The sequence below is a fragment of the Nylanderia fulva genome, unplaced genomic scaffold (assembly GCF_048542155.1).
Source record: "Nylanderia fulva isolate GAGA-0341 unplaced genomic scaffold, ASM4854215v1 Scaffold74, whole genome shotgun sequence".
Lineage (NCBI taxonomy): Eukaryota > Metazoa > Arthropoda > Insecta > Hymenoptera > Formicidae > Nylanderia > Nylanderia fulva.
The window spans coordinates 503,689-523,662 of NW_028190851.1; the positions used below are offsets into that span (position 1 = coordinate 503,689).

The following is a 19,974-nucleotide window of genomic DNA, read 5'->3' on the forward strand; positions in this document are numbered from 1 at the left end:
AAAATAAACATTAAAATTGTGCTGTTGTGTTAATTTTGATTTAAATATTGAAATTCGTGTTCTATATTTGATAAATATTCTGTGCTTACATTCAACATATTGATCTAAATTGAATGTGCAATTTATGCTGAGCATAATTTTGAATAATGAAGAGGCCAGATTATTTCTGAAGGTTAATTATCTCTTATAAAATATCACTCTTATAAAAAAATATTTATTGCACATTTTCATGCTTTACAACTGTACATTTGAGTTTAAATACAAAGTGCAAATCGTATTTAATTATACTTGATTAAAATACAAAAACATATGGTAATGACATTATCATGTCTACTTTAACCCGGCTATTCCTACATTAGTACGTATATATTTCCGCTGAACTTTGACACAATATTAAGTTGATCAATTGAATGTATAATTATATTGATTATATAATTCTATTATATTATATAATTTATGATTATTTTTATACCGGAAAGTCAGACTGTTACAATATTTGAGTAACTTGTGTCGCACAGTTTCTATATATATAATTTAACAGGTAGTCGGACATGTTCTGTTCCATAGTATAGCTTATAGTGTGTTATGGTGTAGTGTGTGTTATCCAGTTTTATAAATTACTGTTCTTAATAAAATAGTTGGCGTTGTTAATTTTATTAAAAAAAGAAAAAAAATTTTTTTAAATTAAACTTGGTGAGTATAAATGTTTTTTATTTTTCAACAATTTTTTTTTTAAATTTTTGAGTAAATTATCACAAAAATTTTATTTCTACATGTCACAAAAACATTTGCACAATTAGAATTAATGTTTTTATTTTCATAAATTTTTTGTTTCTCTGGTTTTACAACTCAAAATATAAAAATGTTTTTCGCCTTTTATTAATAATAATGTTGTTTTTTATGTATGTTAATTTTACTTACATAATAATGATACATGCACAATTATATTTATATGTAGAAATTTTGTATAAAATGTGTTCTCTTAGTACATAAGAATATTCCTTAATTCAATTTTATTGCATATATTTATTTATTTATTTCGTTAGCAAACTATCAAGAAATGATTATGAAATTTTTAATTTATTAAACAAGTTTCTCTCTCTCTCTCTCTTATACTACGATTTTAAGTTTATTGATTTAAAAAATTTGAGAAATTTATATTATATATATATATATATTTACTTGGAAAAAATTATAAGCTTAAAATTATATGATTGTCTTTTTTTCTAAACAAACACAATAAGTTTATGATAAATTTGGTGTAATTTTTTAGAAATGGTTTATAAAAATTTTCCTTTATTCTAAATACACACAAATATTCATGTAATTCTGAAATAAATCTCTAAAATTTGTTTTTTTCCTAGAATTTATAAAAAATGGATAAAAACAAGCGTTTCAATCCATATATCAAAGTCAATGCTGAAGACGAAATCGTTATTTCTGGCATTGCTGGGCGATTTCCTAATTCTGACAATATAAAAGATTTTCAGGAAAAACTTTTTAATAAAATGGATCTTGGTTCGAACGATCATCAACGCTGGACTGATTGTAATAATAATGCAATTAATTTTTTCAAAATTAAGAATAATTTTGTTTTATTATTTAGTAGGGTTGGATAATAACTAGTTAATTAGTTGAAAGTTTTAAAAAAGTTAAAAAGTTAATAACTATTAACTTAGCTTAGTTAATTTAATATATGTATTAATTTTAACTTCAACTAGTTATTTTTGATCTTAAACTTATTCACTTTTTTCCCAAGTTAAATTTTTTTATCTTTGAATACCTTTAATTATTGTTTTTTATAAGTTATAAATAAAGTATTATTTTTAAATTAAAGTGTTATTAATTTTTATGTTAATTTGTCATCAATTGTAATTATCAAAAAATATATTTCTATATAAAAATCAAAATTTCTTTGTTATTTGCTATTATAAATTTTAAAAGAATGAACAAACATAATTCTAATTTAATATAAATAATGGTTTTAAAAATTAACTTTTAAAATTTAACTTCAGTTAATTTAATTTTAACTGTGTAAACTTTAATTGAGTTAATTTTTTTTCATGCAATTTTTAACTTAAATAATAATTAGTAATTATTAATTTTATAAGCAATTAATTTTAACTTAACTTAATTTTAAAAAATCATTAACTTATTCAACCTTGTCATTTAGTAGAAAAATACTTATTGTATTTATGCAATTATTATCCTTAATTGACCAATACGACAATATTGTGTTTACAAATTATTTAAAATCTTGACAGATATATACGAAATGCCTCCTCGAATAGGAAAAATGAACGAAATACAAAAGTTTGACGCAGGATTCTTCGATATACCGGCTTCAGAGGCTCATATGCTTGATCCTGCAGTCAGAATATTACTCGAACATACCTATGAAGCAATCATTGATGCGGGTGTAAATCCAGCAGAATTAAAAGGAACGAACACAAGCGTCGTCACAGCAATAAGTGTTTCTGATGCCTATCTGGATTTAATATATGAGAAGCCTCACGTATGTGGTTTACGTATTGATTATTCAATAATTAAAGTATCAAAAATTGTTAAAAAAATACACTCTCCTTAAATTGTATAAAGATATTTATATGCAAAGTTGTTGAGTAATTGACCAAACTGACTATAGATGAATATCTTTATTTAAGCGACGTTTCGACCCTAAATTGGGTCTTTTTCCAGCTACAAAAATACAAAGAAATATAAGAAATTTGTTAGAAATTAATACAAAGAAAATAATGCCGTATTACTAAAGAAAATTAACCCACCTTAATTTTAATATACAAAAAATTATTTGTTAAACATATTTGCGACTAGAGACATATCTATTAGTAAAGATACATTAAAAGTTAAAAATTATTACACATTAACTGCCTAATACAAGTAAAAAGAAATATTTTTAAGTCTATATTTAATATATACATTAAATATATATGTATATTAAATATATATATATATATATAAATATATATACATATTTTTTGTATATTTAACTAAATATATTTGATCAAATTGAATACTTAAAACGTTGCTAGTGGTATTTAAAATAGGAACGATATATTAAATTCGACCCAAACTAGCCAAGAAATTTTTATTTTATTTCCACAACGTTTTTTGACGATCCATCATAACGATAAGATGCGATTACTTTCTTTCAAAAGTTCTTTCAAAAGTTATTTCAAATGTTTTTAAAAAATTCCAATAATTATATTGTTGAATAATCATGACAACAGTGTCAACTAACTACGCTTATTACAAAGAATTTTTCACTTGAAAAGGACCAAAAACAGATGGTCGAAACGTAGTGGAAATAAAATAAAAATTTCTTGGCTAGTTTGGGTCGAATTTAATATATCGTTCCTATTTTAAATATATTTGATTAAATATATATTTGACAGAATTATATTTTATTCTTTATCTATATAGCAATGGTAATATGTTTTACATCTCTAAATTCTTTTTGCGTTATTATAATCTCTTTCTGAGATTTTGTTGCATGATATAATTATACTCATACCAAATATTTACGTATATGAATAACTTCTTTTATATCAATTTATGTAGATAAATATTAAAAATTAGAAATTTAAAAAAATAAATGTATAGTACAAAAAAAAGTGATATCCCTAACAAAATTACCTTTTTAAAAAAAGGTAAAAAAAGGTGCTAAGTTTGCGTAATGTCCCTGTAAAAATCTATTCTACAAAAATTAATAATATAAAAAAAATTATGCTAAGTAAAAATAAAAACTTTAAAATATTTTAATTTTATTTAATTAACCAAAAAGGTTATATAAAATAATTTTTTAATTTCTTACAGCCTACAAAAAATAATATTAACCATTTGCAATAATTAAAAAAATTAAAACTAAAATATTAAAAAAAATATATGGAAATTAAAAATTAAAAAAAAAATAAAAAATAAAAAATTTTTTTAAATTAAAAAATTAAAAAAACTTAGCACTGCTAAACTTTAATTGAAGAACATTCAAGCGAAAAAATACATTAATTTTAACATATTGTTTGTTTAATTTTGCAGTGCTAAGTTTTTTTTAATTTTTTAATTTAAAAAAAATTTTGTATTTTTAAATTTTTTTAAATTTTTAATTTCTATATATTTAAAAAATTTTTTAATTTTAATTTTTTTATTTTTAATTTTTTTAATTATTGCAAATTTTTAATATTATTTTTTGTAGGATGTAGGAAATTAAAAAATTATTTTATATATATAAATAACCTTTTTGGTTAATTAAATAAAATTAAAATATGTTAAAGTTTTTATTTTTACTTAGCATAATTTTTTTTATATTATTAATTTTTGTAGGATAGGTTTGTACAGGGACATTACGCGGACTTAGCACCTTTTTTTAAAAAGGTAATTTTTTTATCGTCATTAACGCTGTTCGCAAAATCAAAGATTGACATAAACTGAAGCTAATCAAAATAATAAAGAAGCACAGAGGTAAGACAGTAAACAATACACTAACAACTCGATATAGTCAAGGATATTAAAATATATTAAGAATATCGTCGTAAATAATATTTAAATTTTCTGTGTCTCTCTGCAGATTAATCGCGTCTTTATGTTTTTTAATGTATATCATCTCTCCGATTTCCCTTTTTTTATAATTAGCTTTGTTATGTAAAATGGAAACCGCAGTCCAATTAAATTCATGATTATATATCGTTCTATGGTTACTAACAACCGAGTGATTGCTATCATGTTTATTAATATCCTTGAAATGTTCTCTAATACGAGTTTCAAGATAGCGCTTGGTTTGCCCAATATAACACGCAGTGCATTCCTTGCAAGTAATTTTATATATTACATTAGTTCTCCTATTTTTCGGCAAATGGTCCTTCCCTCTCACAATTAGCTCATCAAGTTTATTAGGCACATAGTATAAGACATCCATACCAAAGTTATTCAAAACATGTTGAACATTCTCACTTAACCCTTTGATATATGGCAGTACGACGCAACATGACACATTGTAGTTTGTTTTATCACTAACCCTTCAATCATTACTAATAGAGTAAAGATATTTTAATCTCTTGTTGATAATAGAGTTATATAAACGTTGAGGATAGTAATTGTTCGCGAGAATCTGTTTAACAGTCTCGATATTTTGTATGTGAAATTGTTTGTTCGAAAGTAGTATAGCTCTGTCTACGAGATTTAATATTGTGTTAACTTTGTATTTATGCGGGTGACTAGAGAAGTAATTAATGTATCTTTCTGAAAATGTCGGTTTCCTATGTCAATTAGTTATTAATCTATTATTTTGTCTTATAACAGAGGTCTCCAGAAAAATTAATACAACTCTTACTTTCTATCTTGTGTGTAAACAGTAACCGACTATGATAGTTATTAAAACGTAAAAGCACCTCATTAATGCAATCCTTGAAAACTATCATGAAAATAGCGTCCACGTATCTACAATAAGTTGTAATATTATATGGATAAGAAAATAATGCTAAATATACAAAAAAATTTCTCCGTTTAAATACCATGTCGCGCAATTGCTAACAGATTGCTGGATTACCCATTCTTGGATGCAGCAAAGCCATGATAGCAAACAGAATTTCTCATTGGCTCGGCATTACTGGACCATCGTATAACATCGATACTGCATGCAGTTCGAGTCATTTTGCTATGGTGGAGGCTTACAGGATGATTCGATCAGGCGTTTGCGATGCTGCTATTGTTGCTAGCGTTAATTTGTGCATCCATCCTTTTGTAACTCATCAGTTCTTTTGTCTGGGTATGTACAAAATTTTATTACTTTTAAAATTGTTGCGATTATCTTTTATCTAGATATATTTAAAATAAAATTATCTTCATCTTATCGAAGATGAATTTACATATTTTATCTTATATTTATCTAACTGATTTTAAAATCATCTATAAGCCACAACACTGCATGCTTACATATATTTATATAAAAATTCTCAAGTACTTGCGAATCATAAATCAAGGAACTATAAAAAATATCTTTTAATTTATTTAAAAAATGAACTATTTATATTATTATTTTAGGGGTTCTTTCTGTTGATGGTTACTGTAAACCTTACGACGAGAAAGGCGCTGGTTACATGCGGAGTGATGCAGCTGTAGTAGTGTACCTACAAAAGACAAAAAACGCAAGGAGAATCTACGCGACTTTTGTCTACGGTAAAACCAACTGTGATGGCTTTAAAGAAGAAGGGATCACCTATCCATCGTTTGACAAGCAAAAAATGCTGCTGGAAGAATTTTACGAGGAATGCGGCGTCTCGCCTCTTCAGCTGTCTTACATGGAGGCTCATGCAACTGGTACCCTAGCTGGTGATCCTGTGGAACTTCAAGCCATTGATGAAGCTTTATGTTCCAAAAGAGACGGCCCTCTGTTATTGGGTTCAGTAAAGTCGAATATTGGACACTCCGAACCCGTTAGCGGTCATTGTCAAATTGCAAAAGTGAGTTTACAACAAAATAGGGTTAATACTATATAAATGTATATGTAAGATTGTACAAGTATTTTTTAAAATTGTCAGTTATTTTTTATTATTTATTATTAATTAATCAGGATTGGGTAATGTATTCTTACTCATCGTTAATTAGTTTAAGGTTAAAAAAAAGTTAATAACAAAAAAATAGTTAAAGAGTTCTTGATGTCCCATTTTACCGATAAAACAATTTTTCTGCACCCTTTTTTTATTATTTAAATAGAATAATAACCGCTTTTCCAAGATTAAAGCACATATAGAAGCAAAACCGTGATCTATCGATTTTATATTTAAAACCAAAAAAAATTTTGAATTTTTTGTTAAAATTCTCTTAATGCAACAATATATTATAATGTTATATGTAATTTTGTGCAAGTATTTTTTTAATTGTCTGTCATTTTTTAAATTATGTATCGTAATTGTAAAAGATATTATTGTTAAAATTATATAACAAATGTATTCCTTTTGTAAAGATAATAATAGCGATGGAAACTGGTATAATCGCGCCTACTATACATTTCAACCAACCACGGAAGGATATGACTGCTATTATTGAAGGAAGAATAAAAGTAATCACCGAACCGACAGAATTTAAGGGAGGTTACATCGGTATTAATTCTTTTGGATTTGGCGGTGCTAATGGCCACATATTACTGAAATCGAATCCAAAAATTAAAGTCATAAATAAAACAGATTATAATTTACCTAAGCTTGTGGCTGTATCTGGATGTACCGAGGAAGCAGTTAAAATTTTATTAGATGATGTGAGTATATTATAACTTATTTCACAAATAATTTAATCTTTCTTATATACGTGTATCTCATTTATAATTATTATTATTATGTATGTCATTTTAATTTATTGAACAAAATTATCTTTTCTTTAACAACTTTGATATTTTGTATTTTAAAATCAAAGTAGTTTAGGGCATATATATATTTATATTAAAAACCATATAACTTTTATTTGAAACATTTTTTTTATCTTTTTGTTTCGACGGTATTAACTCAAAAATAAAAAAAAAAAACAATTTAACTCCTTAAGTCAAGGTACGCAACTACAAAATACAGGTCTCATATTTCTCAATGTTCTAAAACATATTCCAAGTTCATTAAACAGGGTGAGGGTCAGTTCCGACCGTTCCATTGTTAGAAAATCCCGTATATATTTTCAATTTTAATTAATTTTAAAAATATGTAATAAGATAGTTATTGTATAATTATAATTAGTAATGATATTTTTACAGGTACAGAATCGATCGATAGATGTAGAATATATCTCTCTGCTACATCGTATTCATAACCAAAATATAGAAGGTCATCCCTACAGAGGATACTTAATTGCTGGATCAAAATTATCCGATAACATAATAATTAAAATGGAACGCAACTTATGTACAAAAATACCAATTTGCTTTATATTTTCTGGAATTGGATCTCAATGTCTTAACATGGGTAAGTCTAAATCAAATATTACATTATATATATATTACAATACTGTAACAAGTTTGTTTGCAATTATCATTAAACAATTTTTAAGTTTACATAATGATATTCTTACTTATATATATATATTTATATAAAATTTTAAATTGCCAAATTTTAATTATGTATATAATTTTAATTTCTGTATTTTGCAAATGTAATATATATATATATATATATATATATATATATTACAATGCAATTTAATGTTATGTTTATATTACAAATTTAACATTTATAATATTTTCAGCTTTAGTATTACCAAAATTCAGAAATTAAAATTATATATATAATTAAAATTCGGCAATTTAAAATTATGTACGTAACAGACATGCGAGAATTAAAATTAAAATATAAAATATATAATAAAATATAAAATTAAAATATATAACTATAACGATACTGTACGGCTTTTCCCAGATAGCACAATGTCTAAAATGCACGCATAAGTCATCATTAAGAAATCTTTAAGACATCTTTAAGGAATCTTATGATATGATATCCCAAAGACATCTTGAAAACATCTTAAAGATGTCTTATGGGTGCATTTTGGACATGGTGCTATCTGGGTTCTATATTAAATAATAACTTCGAAAGATAAGTTTGGCTGTAAAAGCCCTTCGCGAATGTATATGCACGAAGCAAGAAATTTGTTTAGCGATTGCTAAGACTTATTTGGAAAAAATCTCGTATTTGAGATATTAATTCCTAAGTTTCCTTTACCCCTCTGGAGTGATGTAGACGAGAAAAATATATTAAATTGTCGCAGTCTTCGCGCACATACATCCGCGGAAGGCTCTCACAGCCAATTTTATCTTTCAAAATTATTAGGAAATATAACTGTTTAATATTATCTTTCAAAATTATTATAAAATATAACTGTTTAATATAATATACTGTAGCATCATTTATACCAGCATTATTTTTTAATGAAAATTATTGAATTGTATTTCTCGTATTAGTATTCTACTATCAGTTTATTATATTAACATAATTAGTTATACTAACAATCATAATTAAACTTGATAACAAAACTGAGTTTGATTTATAAGTTGACACAATTACTTTTACTTGTAACTTCCTATTTTATTAACAAATCTGCTTATAAATTTATGTAGCATATACATACATATATATATATATATATATACACAGTAAAAAAATTTATGTTAAATTTAACACATTTCACATGTCTCAATTTATCTACTCTAATTTTAATGTCATTTTAACAGAGGACAAATATGTAAATAAATAACACACGTAATATGTGAAAAAATAACACAAAAATATAAAAATAAAAATATAATATAAGCAAAAATTCGTACATTTTCATTTAATTGTGTTGTTTTAACACTTAAAAATAGTGAATATTAACTCAACAGACAAATGTCAAAATAACATAACGACAATATGTTATATTAACATAAGAGTATGTTAAAAATTTAACACAAAAATTTCTACACAAGATAATTTCAACAGAAATACGAAATGTTTTTTACCGTGTATATATATATATATATATATATATATATATCATTTCGTTTAATCTAACCAAATATAATTATGCACGCAAATCAAAGTTATATTATTTTTTGATAATCAAATCTCAAAATTTGGGACGCATGTAAATAAAGTATGTATACATAAATAGAAATTCAACGAATTAAAATTATGTGTATTATAGAAATTCGGCGAATTAAAATTATGGTCATAGCATAAAGCAATTATTATAGCAAAAAATAACAATTTAAAAGTTGTAAAATAAACAATGGAAGCGATATTAAAGGAGCACGCAAAGCGCGCGCTTGTGTTGTTTAGTAAAACTATAAAAATCACGTACAAAATAAAAATAAGCAATTTCAAAGAACATTTATATGTACTTACTGAGATTAATTATGTCAAAAACATTGAATTATTTAAAACAATGTATCAATAATATTATATAATAATTTAACAATATTCTGTTAAAACATTGGCAGGTCGTGCTTTAATGAAATTTCCAGTATTCACTAAAGCAGTTCAGAAATGTGATGCAGTTTTGAGACCTCATGGTATATTCATCATCGATATTCTAACAAATGAAGACAAACATATTCTCGACAATGTAGTCAATTTATTCGTAGGTCTTATTGGACTACAGGTATAAATACACGTATATAAATAAAATATGTCTATATTATATTGTAGAGTTATTCTGTACTTATTTTAATTTTTATAAAGCGTATATCAGTTTTTTATTTTACAACTTAAAGATTCTGTAAACAAACTGAAATTGAAAGTAGCCAGTTATATATATATATAATTGCATGCAGAAATAAAAATTTATAATATTTTATAATATAGTTGTATTCCGAAGAAATAGAGAGTTGGATGTTTTATACGTATTGCAGATCGGAATAGTTGATCTTTTAACGAGTATCGAAATAACTCCCGATATTATAATAAGTCATTCCATTGGCGAATTGATTTGTGGATACGCCGATGGATGTTTGACTGCTGAAGAGACGATCATGTTGGCATATCATGTCGGTTTAGCATTTTACAACTCAAAAATAATAAACGGCTCAATGGCCGAAATTAATCTTGATTTTAAAACTATGAAGAATATGTGTCCACCGGATATCGATGTAGCTTGTTACAATAGTCAACATAATTTCATTGTTAGTGGACCAACAGACTCTGTAAAAGCATTCCTCGCTAAACTACAGGTTTGAAAATAGTATAAATAATATTTATCACGCTTATTGTAATGTCGAATTTAATAGATGACAAAGTTTATTTTTCTTCAGAATAATAAAATTTCTGCAAGAGAAATATCCTGTGGACGTATACCTTTTCACAGTCGCTACGTCGAACCAGTAAGAGCCAAACTTTTGAAGTACTTGAATCAAGTGTTGCCGCAAAAAGCGTTTCCGAGCTCGAAGTGGCTGAATGGTCTCTCTTGTGAATATTTCGGCACATCTTCAAAGTCATATCTCGCAAAATATTATGCTAACCATTTGTTAACCCCGGTATTGTTTTCGGAATTTATGGGTTTAATTCCAAACGACGCGGTGACGATTGAAATTGGGCCGTACGATATCCTACAAAACGTTCTTGATGATTCCTTGGAGACATCAGTGACAAATATCGCGTTATACAAATTCTGTTACAAACCGAACATTGAAATATTTTTGGACGGAATTGGAAAACTTTATAATGCTGGACTACAACCGCAAATCGCAAATTTATATCCGGAAGTCAAGTTTCCTGTAAGTTGTGGTACACCGATGATCTCTCATCTTGTAAGGTAAATTCTGTTTGATATGACGTTAGTTCTTTTTATTATAAAAAATTAAAACATTGTAGAATTTATCCACAAATATTATTTTTATTTTACTATTTATTGCTATACAGAATGCAAAATTCTTTACTAGAATCTAAGTATTCATAATAACAAATCTGAACTGGTATATGTTTAAAAAAACCAAGAAGATTAAGTAATTAATTTTCTTATTATTTAGGTGACTTAATGTAATAGACCGACAATACAAATATAATGAAATGCTTTGCAGATGGGACCATTCCGAAGATTGGTATACATATAAATATTTCGTACAGAGAAAACTTGCAAAAGGGGAAGCGATCGTTACTATTAATATAACAGAGGAAGAATATTTATACATGGTCGGGCATGTAGTTAATGGAAAAAATTTATTACCGGCTACGGGATATCTTGTGCTTATGTGGCAGTTGATCAGCTGGTTAAAAAAGCAAAATCATCTTGATATACCAATTGTACTTGAAAATGTCGATTTTATACGCTCTACGATTTTGTCACCACAAAAGCCAGTCGATTTAACTCTCACGCTCCAGAAAGGTGATCCTTGTGCAATTAAAATAATTAAATTAATCCTGTAAACTGTAGATATGCAAAAAATTAAATACTATGAGGTAAAATATGAATAACAAAAAATTGAGTTCAGAAAAGTAAATAAAAAAATCGTTAGTATATCTAAGTAGCAAACTGACGTCATTAAACGTCAAAATTACATATGCTTGTCACCTAAGTAGTTTTCCAATAGAGTTGCAGCAGAATTAAGCAAAAATGAGAATATTTTGACATTTATCGATATTGCTGTAGGTAGTAACAAATTTGAAATAATCGAAGGAGGCAATATTGTCGTCACTGGAACAATACGAATTCCAATTAATATTGAAGACGAAAAAACGTTTATTACGTTTGTCGATCGAAATAACAATGAGGAGGAAGAAATGAATACCAAAGATATCTATAAAGAATTGAAACTTCGCGGTTATCAATATGTCGGCGAATTTCGTGGACTGAAAAGTGCCTCAATCACGGGAAGGAATGGTCATATTGCCTGGACTGATAACTGGGTAACATTTATGGACAATATGTTGCAGTTGATGATTTTAGGACAAAATTCGAGAAGTCTCATGGTACCAACAAGAATTCGCAAAGTAGTGATTGACCCGAAATCTCACATACAACAGATTGACAAACTGCCAAATGATGAAAAACGTATATTTGTACTATTATAAATTACAAACTTTAAGAGGATTCTGAAGCCGTTCTGTTTTATCGACTAAACAATCATTTTTCTGCATGCTTTTCTTTTTATTGATTGAACAGAATGATAAATGCTTTTCTACGATTAAAATACATAGAGAAACAAAGCCAGGACATATCGATTTTATGTTCAAAACGAAAAAAATTTAGTTTTTTAATTCCTTTTTATTTGTCGGTAAAATAAGACGGCGCTGAGGGTCTCTTAAACATTAGATTACACTCTGCATTATTACTTAAAAAATATATATCTAATATATCATTGTATGTTATTGCATTGCAGAGGTCCTTGTGCAAAATTACAAAAATTTAGACGTTTTGATAGCTGGAGGAATAGAAATATCCGGCACCGTGGCTACAATTATATCTCGTCGACAAAGAACAGCTAATCCCGTACTTGAAGAGTACAAATTTGTTGCTCATCGAGACCTAAGTGTTTTGTCTTTGCAAGACGTAATAAGAATGTCGGTGCACATTGCGCTTGAATGTTACAACATGATAAACATAAAAATCATAGAATTAATCGAGGACAGCGATCAAGTAATGCCGGAGAATTTAAATTGTTTATTAGTGAATAAAGTTCTGGATGATTTACCGCAAATTCAATCCGACATCAAAGTGGTAGCGACACAAGAGCGATTCAAAAATATCACTTTGCCCGACAACATTTCAACAACAGATTTTGGGAAACTGACGAAAAATGAAAACAGTTTAATGGTTATAGGTTTCGGAATTTTAACGAAAAATAATAATGACTTATATGAACAATTGTTGTCTGTTATAATGCCGCAAGGATTTCTTTTAACTCTGGAAAAGTTGAATGCTATGTATGACTACTCCTGTCTAGATAAGTATGGGTTAAAAGTAGTTTTGGAGAAACGCACCAACGATAAGACATTTATACTATTAAGGAAAGTACAATTTGTGAAGATTCAGCAAATAGTTCATGTAAACAATTATGAATTTTCGTGGGTAAACAAGCTTAAATCATTTATGAACGTAAGAAATGAAACTAAAAATATGAGGATAATTTTGGTCGCAGAAGGAGACTTCGAATCCGGACTAATTGGCTTTTTGAATTGTTTGCGAAAGGAACCAGGTGGTGAAATGATTTTAGGTGTATTTATTCAAGATGAAGATGTGCCTATCTTTTCAGTACAAGAATCATTGTACACGAATCAGTTACACCTGGATTTACCCATTAATGTTATACGTTCCGGTAATATTTGGGGATCCTACAGGCATTTTCCCTTACCACCATTAGAACCAAAACTGGTAGACAGTGCCTATGTTACACAATTGGTACGTTCAGAAAAATAATTAAGAAGAACTAAAATAATTATGATGTAATTGTTCATTTATAAATGGAATAACGATTTGCTGTAACTTTAATTAAATTAAAATAATTTATTATATTTATTTATGTAAGGTGCCAGGTGATTTAAGTAGTCTTCGTTGGGTATATAACAGGATATCTTTCAATGACGAAGAGAAAGAAAATTTAGTACGAATAGTCTATGCGTCTATCAATTTTAAAGATGTCATGATAGCTAGTGGTAGACTCAATCTCGAAACTATTTCGAACGAACCAGATAATGGTTCTCTACTTGGAATGGAATTTGTTGGTTTTAATAGATATGGCCAAAGAATAATGGGTATATGTTCAGCAGGGTATGATATATACACACACAACTTTAATAAATATGATTATATTAGTAAATAAAATGTATTAATTTCTATAGAATTCTAAAAATTAAATTAAAATTAAATTAATTTATTAGTTATAAATAATATATTTTAGTTATGATAATAAAAGAATTGTCGTACTTTTATGTGTTTTTTTACTTTTAAATAAAAAATTTAATTTATAATAAAAAAATGTTTCAATATAATAACTAATACATTTTCTAATTCATTATTTTCAGAGGAATGGCAAATATTCTCGTAGCTGACAAATATCTCAGTTGGATCGTACCTGACAACTGGACGATGGAAGACGCTGCGACGGTTACTTGCGTATATTGTACGTGTTATTACGCTTTATATCTGAAAGGTAAAATGAAGAAGGGCGACAAAGTGTTGATTCACTCCGGTACAGGAGGCGTCGGTCAAGCTGCGATTCATCTCGCGCTTCACGAAGGCTGCGAAGTGTTTACGACGGTCGGGACTGCTGAGAAACGGAACTTTATAAGAAAAACGTTTCCCTCCATATCCGAGGATCATATCGGAAATTCTCGAGACACGAGTTTCGAGCAAATGATTATCCAGGGAACGGAAGGTCGCGGAGTGGATATCGTATTGAATTCCTTAGTCGAGGAGAAACTGCTAGCGTCCGTTCGTTGCTTAGCAAAGGGCGGCCGTTTCCTCGAAATTGGAAAGTTTGACATGTTTGCTAATAGTCCTTTAGAAATATTTTCATTCTCAAAAGGCATTAGCTTCCACGGCATTTTATTAGATAAATTATTCTCTGCAAAACCGGAGAGTAAGACAGTACTAAGGAGCAAAATAATAGAAGGTTTAAAGAATGGTGCTATCAAACCATTATGCAGGAAAGTCTTCAAAAAGGATGAAGTAGAAGTTGCATTTAGATACATGACTGCTGGAAAGCATATTGGCAAGGTATGATTGTTTTTCATTATACATAACAAAGAAGTTGATTTATAAAATTTCACTTGTTTAAATATTTTGTTTCAAATTGCTTTTTATATTTGAATTATTTTATTTAAACTATTATTAAAATACGATATTTGTAATCTCCTTTTCAATATGTGTTAATTTTTTCTAACATCTTGTCGTCCTTTATGCGTTTTTTTCTCATTTTTTTCTCTATTCTACTTAATATTTTAAAATGTGTACACATTCTACCGTTTAAATTAATAATATTTGCAGATAATGATAAAAGTTCGTAATGAAGATGAACCCTTAGATGCACTTATTTTCGCATATCCGAGTTACTACTGTCTAAAACACAAGTGCTACATTATCTTAGGTGGCTTAGGTGGTTTCGGTCTAGAATTAATTGATTGGTTGATTTCACGTGGTGCGAAAAATCTAGTACTGACATCGCGAACTGGAATAAGGAACGGTTATCAGCGATCGAGAGTGAAGTTATGGCAATCACAAGGTGTGAATGTACAAATCGTGACAGCTATTGATGCTTCGAAATACGAAGACTGTAATTCTCTATTAAAATTTGCCGAAGAACAAGGTCCTGTGGATGCTATATTCAATCTCGCAGTTGTGTTGAAAGATGGCATATTCAAGAATCAGTCTCCAGAGACTTTCGAAGAATCTTTCTTATCAAAAGCATGGACGACAAAAAAGATGGACGAATTATCGAGAACAATTTGTCCCCAGCTTCGACATTTTGTCGTTTTTTCTTCCGTTTCATGTGGAAGAGGTAACGCTGGCCAGACAAATTACGGAATGGCAAATTCTATAATGGAAAGAATTTGTGAAAGAAGAATGAAAGAGGGTCTACATGGTTTGGCTATACAATGGGGCGCTATTGGTAATGTTGGGCTTGTCGCAGATATGCAAGAAGACGACAAAGAACTTGTTATTGGCGGTACATTGCAACAAGAAATATCCTCTTGTTTAAATACATTGGAAACATTCTTGCTTCAAGATCGATCAGTCGTAGGCAGCATGATTGTGGCTGAAAAGAGAAAAGGTTTTGGCCAGGCAACGAATCCACTTGAAGCGGTTGCAAATATTATGGGTCAGTTCATAAGTACTATTATCTCAAAAATTCGTGACAAATCATTTATACGAAGTCAACTATTATTCAATACTATTATTAAGAATCCAATAACAATATAAATTATAGTACCAAATTATAATAGTATGCCAAATAAACGAGTGTATTAAAGTTTTTATTGATGTCTCTGTAAAAAAGCGTAAATTTTAATCGTAAATTCTTATGTCGTTGTTTTAAGTAAGATTGCATTGAAATAACCCTAAATATCTAATTATTTTTAATAATTCTTAAAATAGGATTGAAAAATCCAAACATGGTGGCGCCAAACATATCTCTGGCCGAACTAGGAATGGATTCAATGATGGCAGTGGAAATTAAACAGACGTTGGAGAGAGAATTTGATATTTTATTGACGGCACAAGATATTCGAAATCTCAATCTTGCTAAACTCAAACAAATGACAAATACAGCCGAGAAAGATGAGGTGCCTGACGCCACTGAAGCTGACGCAAATGAGTTGGACGGATTAAACATGTTGACTAGAAAACTTAGCGATTCGGATTTGAATTCAGATATTTATGTAGAAGTCGGTACAAAGAGGGAAGCTGTTGGAAGCGAAGTATTTCTTATACCAGGTGTCGATGGCTGTGCCAGAGTATACAAATTGGTAGAATCGAAAATTAAATCCTCGGCGACGTGTTTACAACACGGTGTATTTCATATTCCGGGTGTCACTCGTTCAATAACGAAATCAGCAGCGTATTTTCTGCCTGTATGGAATTATAAGATAATCTATTTGAAATAATCATACACACCTTTTTTTACATATCATATTATATATGGATATTTTTTTTTCCAGTATGTATTGGAGAAAATGAGAGGTCAAAAGGAATTTTTGGTTGTGGGTTATTCATTTGGATGTTTAATTGCCATCGAATTAGCAAGATTATTGGAAGCTAAGAACTTTGCTGGACGTTTAATAATTATTGATGGTGCTCCTGATCTAATGAAATTTTTGGGTGAAATAGTTCTTAATCAACAGTCGGAACACGAATTACAAAATGATGTTATACTTCTTTTCATAAAAATGTATCTTGGATCTCGTAGTGAAATGGTTAGTTCATGATTAAAATTACACATTATGACTTTTTTTAAGTATAATTTTAATAACATTATACATATATATATATATATATATATATATATATATATACATTATTCATAAATTATGTGGATCTTAAACGTAATCCTATTTTATCAATAAAATATAATTTTTGCGCATCTATTTCATTTTATTGATCGAATATGGTAGAATAAAAAAACTCTTCCAGAATTAAAGTATTAGGTTGACTGATAAGTCCGTGCGGTTTTTGTCGATAGATGACTCTAATGGTCTGAAAAGTTATTATATTCAATTTAAATCGTGAAGGTACGCATTTCGTTCGATAGGTGATATTTCAACGTGCATTTAAAAAAAATACGTAAAGATTAGTTGCGTTTTATGTGTTTAATATAATTCAAAAGATAGATAACAGAAACGAGCATTTTCTCCATATTATGTTATTTTATTTTAACAAAGGCAAAAACGCGGCACAAACATCTAAAAAGATATGTGCGGTATATGGTAAGGATGTTATGAAAGAACGTGTGTGCCAGAAATGGTTTGCAAAATTTCGTTCCGGAAATTTTTCAATCTAAGATGTACCACGCTCTGGCTGGTCAGTTGAGATTGATCAAGACAAAGCAATAAAAGCGTTAATCGATACCAATAAACGCTTTACGACGCGAGAGATTGCAGATGTTCTCCACATATCAAAAACAAGCGTGTGAAACCATCTGAATCAACTTGGCTACATTAGCCGGTTAGATATGTGGATTCTGCATGAATTGAGCGAAGCTCATTTAATCAAACGCATTTCTATCAGCGATTCATTACGGAAACGTGAAGAAACCGATCCATTTTTGAAACGAATGATAACGGACGATGAAAAATGGATAGTCTACAACAATATCTAGCACAAAAGATCGTGGGAACAGTGCAATAAACCACCTCAAATCATTTCGAAGCCAGGACTTTACCCGAATAAAATTATGCTCTTAATATGGTGGAATTGGAAGGGTGTTGTGTTTTACAAGTTGCTTCCAAAGAATAAAACGATTAATTCAGATGTGTACTGTAACCAGTTGGACAAATTAAACGCAGCGATTCACAAGGAACGTCCAGAATTGGTGAATCGTATAGATGTTATCTTCCATCACGCCAGACCGCACACGTCTTTACAAACACGGCAAAAATTATTGGAGTTGGGCTGGGATATCCTACCACATTCTCCGTATTCTCCAGACCTTGCTCCTTTGGATTATTATTTGTTTCGCTGCCTACAAAATTATCCTTGAATGGACGGCACTTTACTTGCGAAAAAGACATCAAACGGCACTTAAAACAGTTTTTCAACGAAAAAAACAAGAAGTTCTACAAGCGAGGAATTTTGAAGTTTCGTGAAAGATAGCAAAATATAGTAGAACAAAAGGGCCAATACATTATTGATTAAAAGTATTGTCTTCTATGTAAAAATTATCCATCATTTATATGTAAAAAAACCGCACGGACTTATTGACCAACCTAATACATATAGAAACAAAGCACAGACTTACCAAATTTATGTTCAGAAACAAATGTTTTAATAAAAAAATTAATTTTTTTTATTCTATTATATTATTTACAGCTTGCATCAGAGCTGATTAAGTGCAAAACATGGGAGGAAAAGTTAGAAGCATTTTCTCCCTTTTCGAAGGAGATTACTGTATTATCTGTTGAAAATCAGAAACTTTTATGTTCAACAGTTTTCGATCATATAATCGCTTTAAGAAATTATAATATATCTTCGTTGCCGCGCTTAAAATCATCTATAACATTTTTAAAACCTACACTTGCGCCTTTCAATTTTATCGAGGAGGATTGTGGTTTATACAAGGTAAAATTGATTAGATCGTAAACTATTTTATTGTTTTTAAGATATTTTTTACAAGAGAAATTTTTTTTAGATCACCGAAGGTGCAATACAAATTCATTACGTGGAAGGTACTCATATCTCAATGATGGACAATGACAAAATAGCATCATTTATTAACGAAGCGTTGTAAATTAAAAATTATGAACAATAATTATACAATATAATATAGAAATAATTATGCATGAAAATATATCAAGTCTTAAAATAATTATCTGAAACAATTTCAAAAAGTAAATGTAGACAAAATTAATATATCAGATAAGAAATATTTTTATGGGCTCTCAATATTAATAATAATATAAATATGATATTTTAAATTGGCCAATAGAGCCAAAGCGCGAAAAATTAATTCTTCGGAACTGTATCTCTTGGTTTGAGATTATTAAGTTTCATATATAAATTAATCTCGAACTTATATATGGAGAAAATAAGCGAGAAAAATATAGGTCCGAAAATTAATATATATTTGATAATTATTTTAATCATGTTTTTAGTCAAAGCAAAATTAAATTAAATTAAATTAAATTAATAAAAGGCAAGATATAGTAGAGAAATATGAAATTATTTTTTGTTTCCACCGTTTTATTTATTATAGACGATATTAATTTAAAAAAGATGTTTTATTCCTTTCAAAATTCTATCATCACATATATAAGAAGTATGTATATATATGTATTGCATTAATTTTGACATTTGACTACA

General features: G+C 28.4%; 1 protein-coding gene across 1 annotated transcript; it reads left to right on the forward strand.

Moving 5' to 3' along the window:
* The first annotated feature begins 1,376 nt into the window (after positions 1–1,376).
* On the forward strand, positions 1,377–19,499 carry LOC114944980 (fatty acid synthase-like). Its single transcript, XM_085488904.1, has 19 exons — positions 1,377–1,548; positions 2,265–2,515; positions 5,548–5,779; positions 6,055–6,473; positions 6,977–7,267; positions 7,751–7,958; positions 9,968–10,128; positions 10,379–10,696; positions 10,778–11,277; positions 11,543–11,847; positions 12,112–12,513; positions 12,842–13,860; positions 13,988–14,229; positions 14,484–15,177; positions 15,448–16,279; positions 16,555–17,030; positions 17,118–17,372; positions 18,985–19,233; positions 19,304–19,499. Exons 1-19 carry the CDS (start codon positions 1,377–1,379, stop codon positions 19,400–19,402), a joined length of 7,125 nt encoding a protein of 2,374 aa, XP_085345030.1. The 3' UTR covers positions 19,403–19,499.
* The last annotated feature ends 475 nt before the right edge of the window (positions 19,500–19,974 follow it).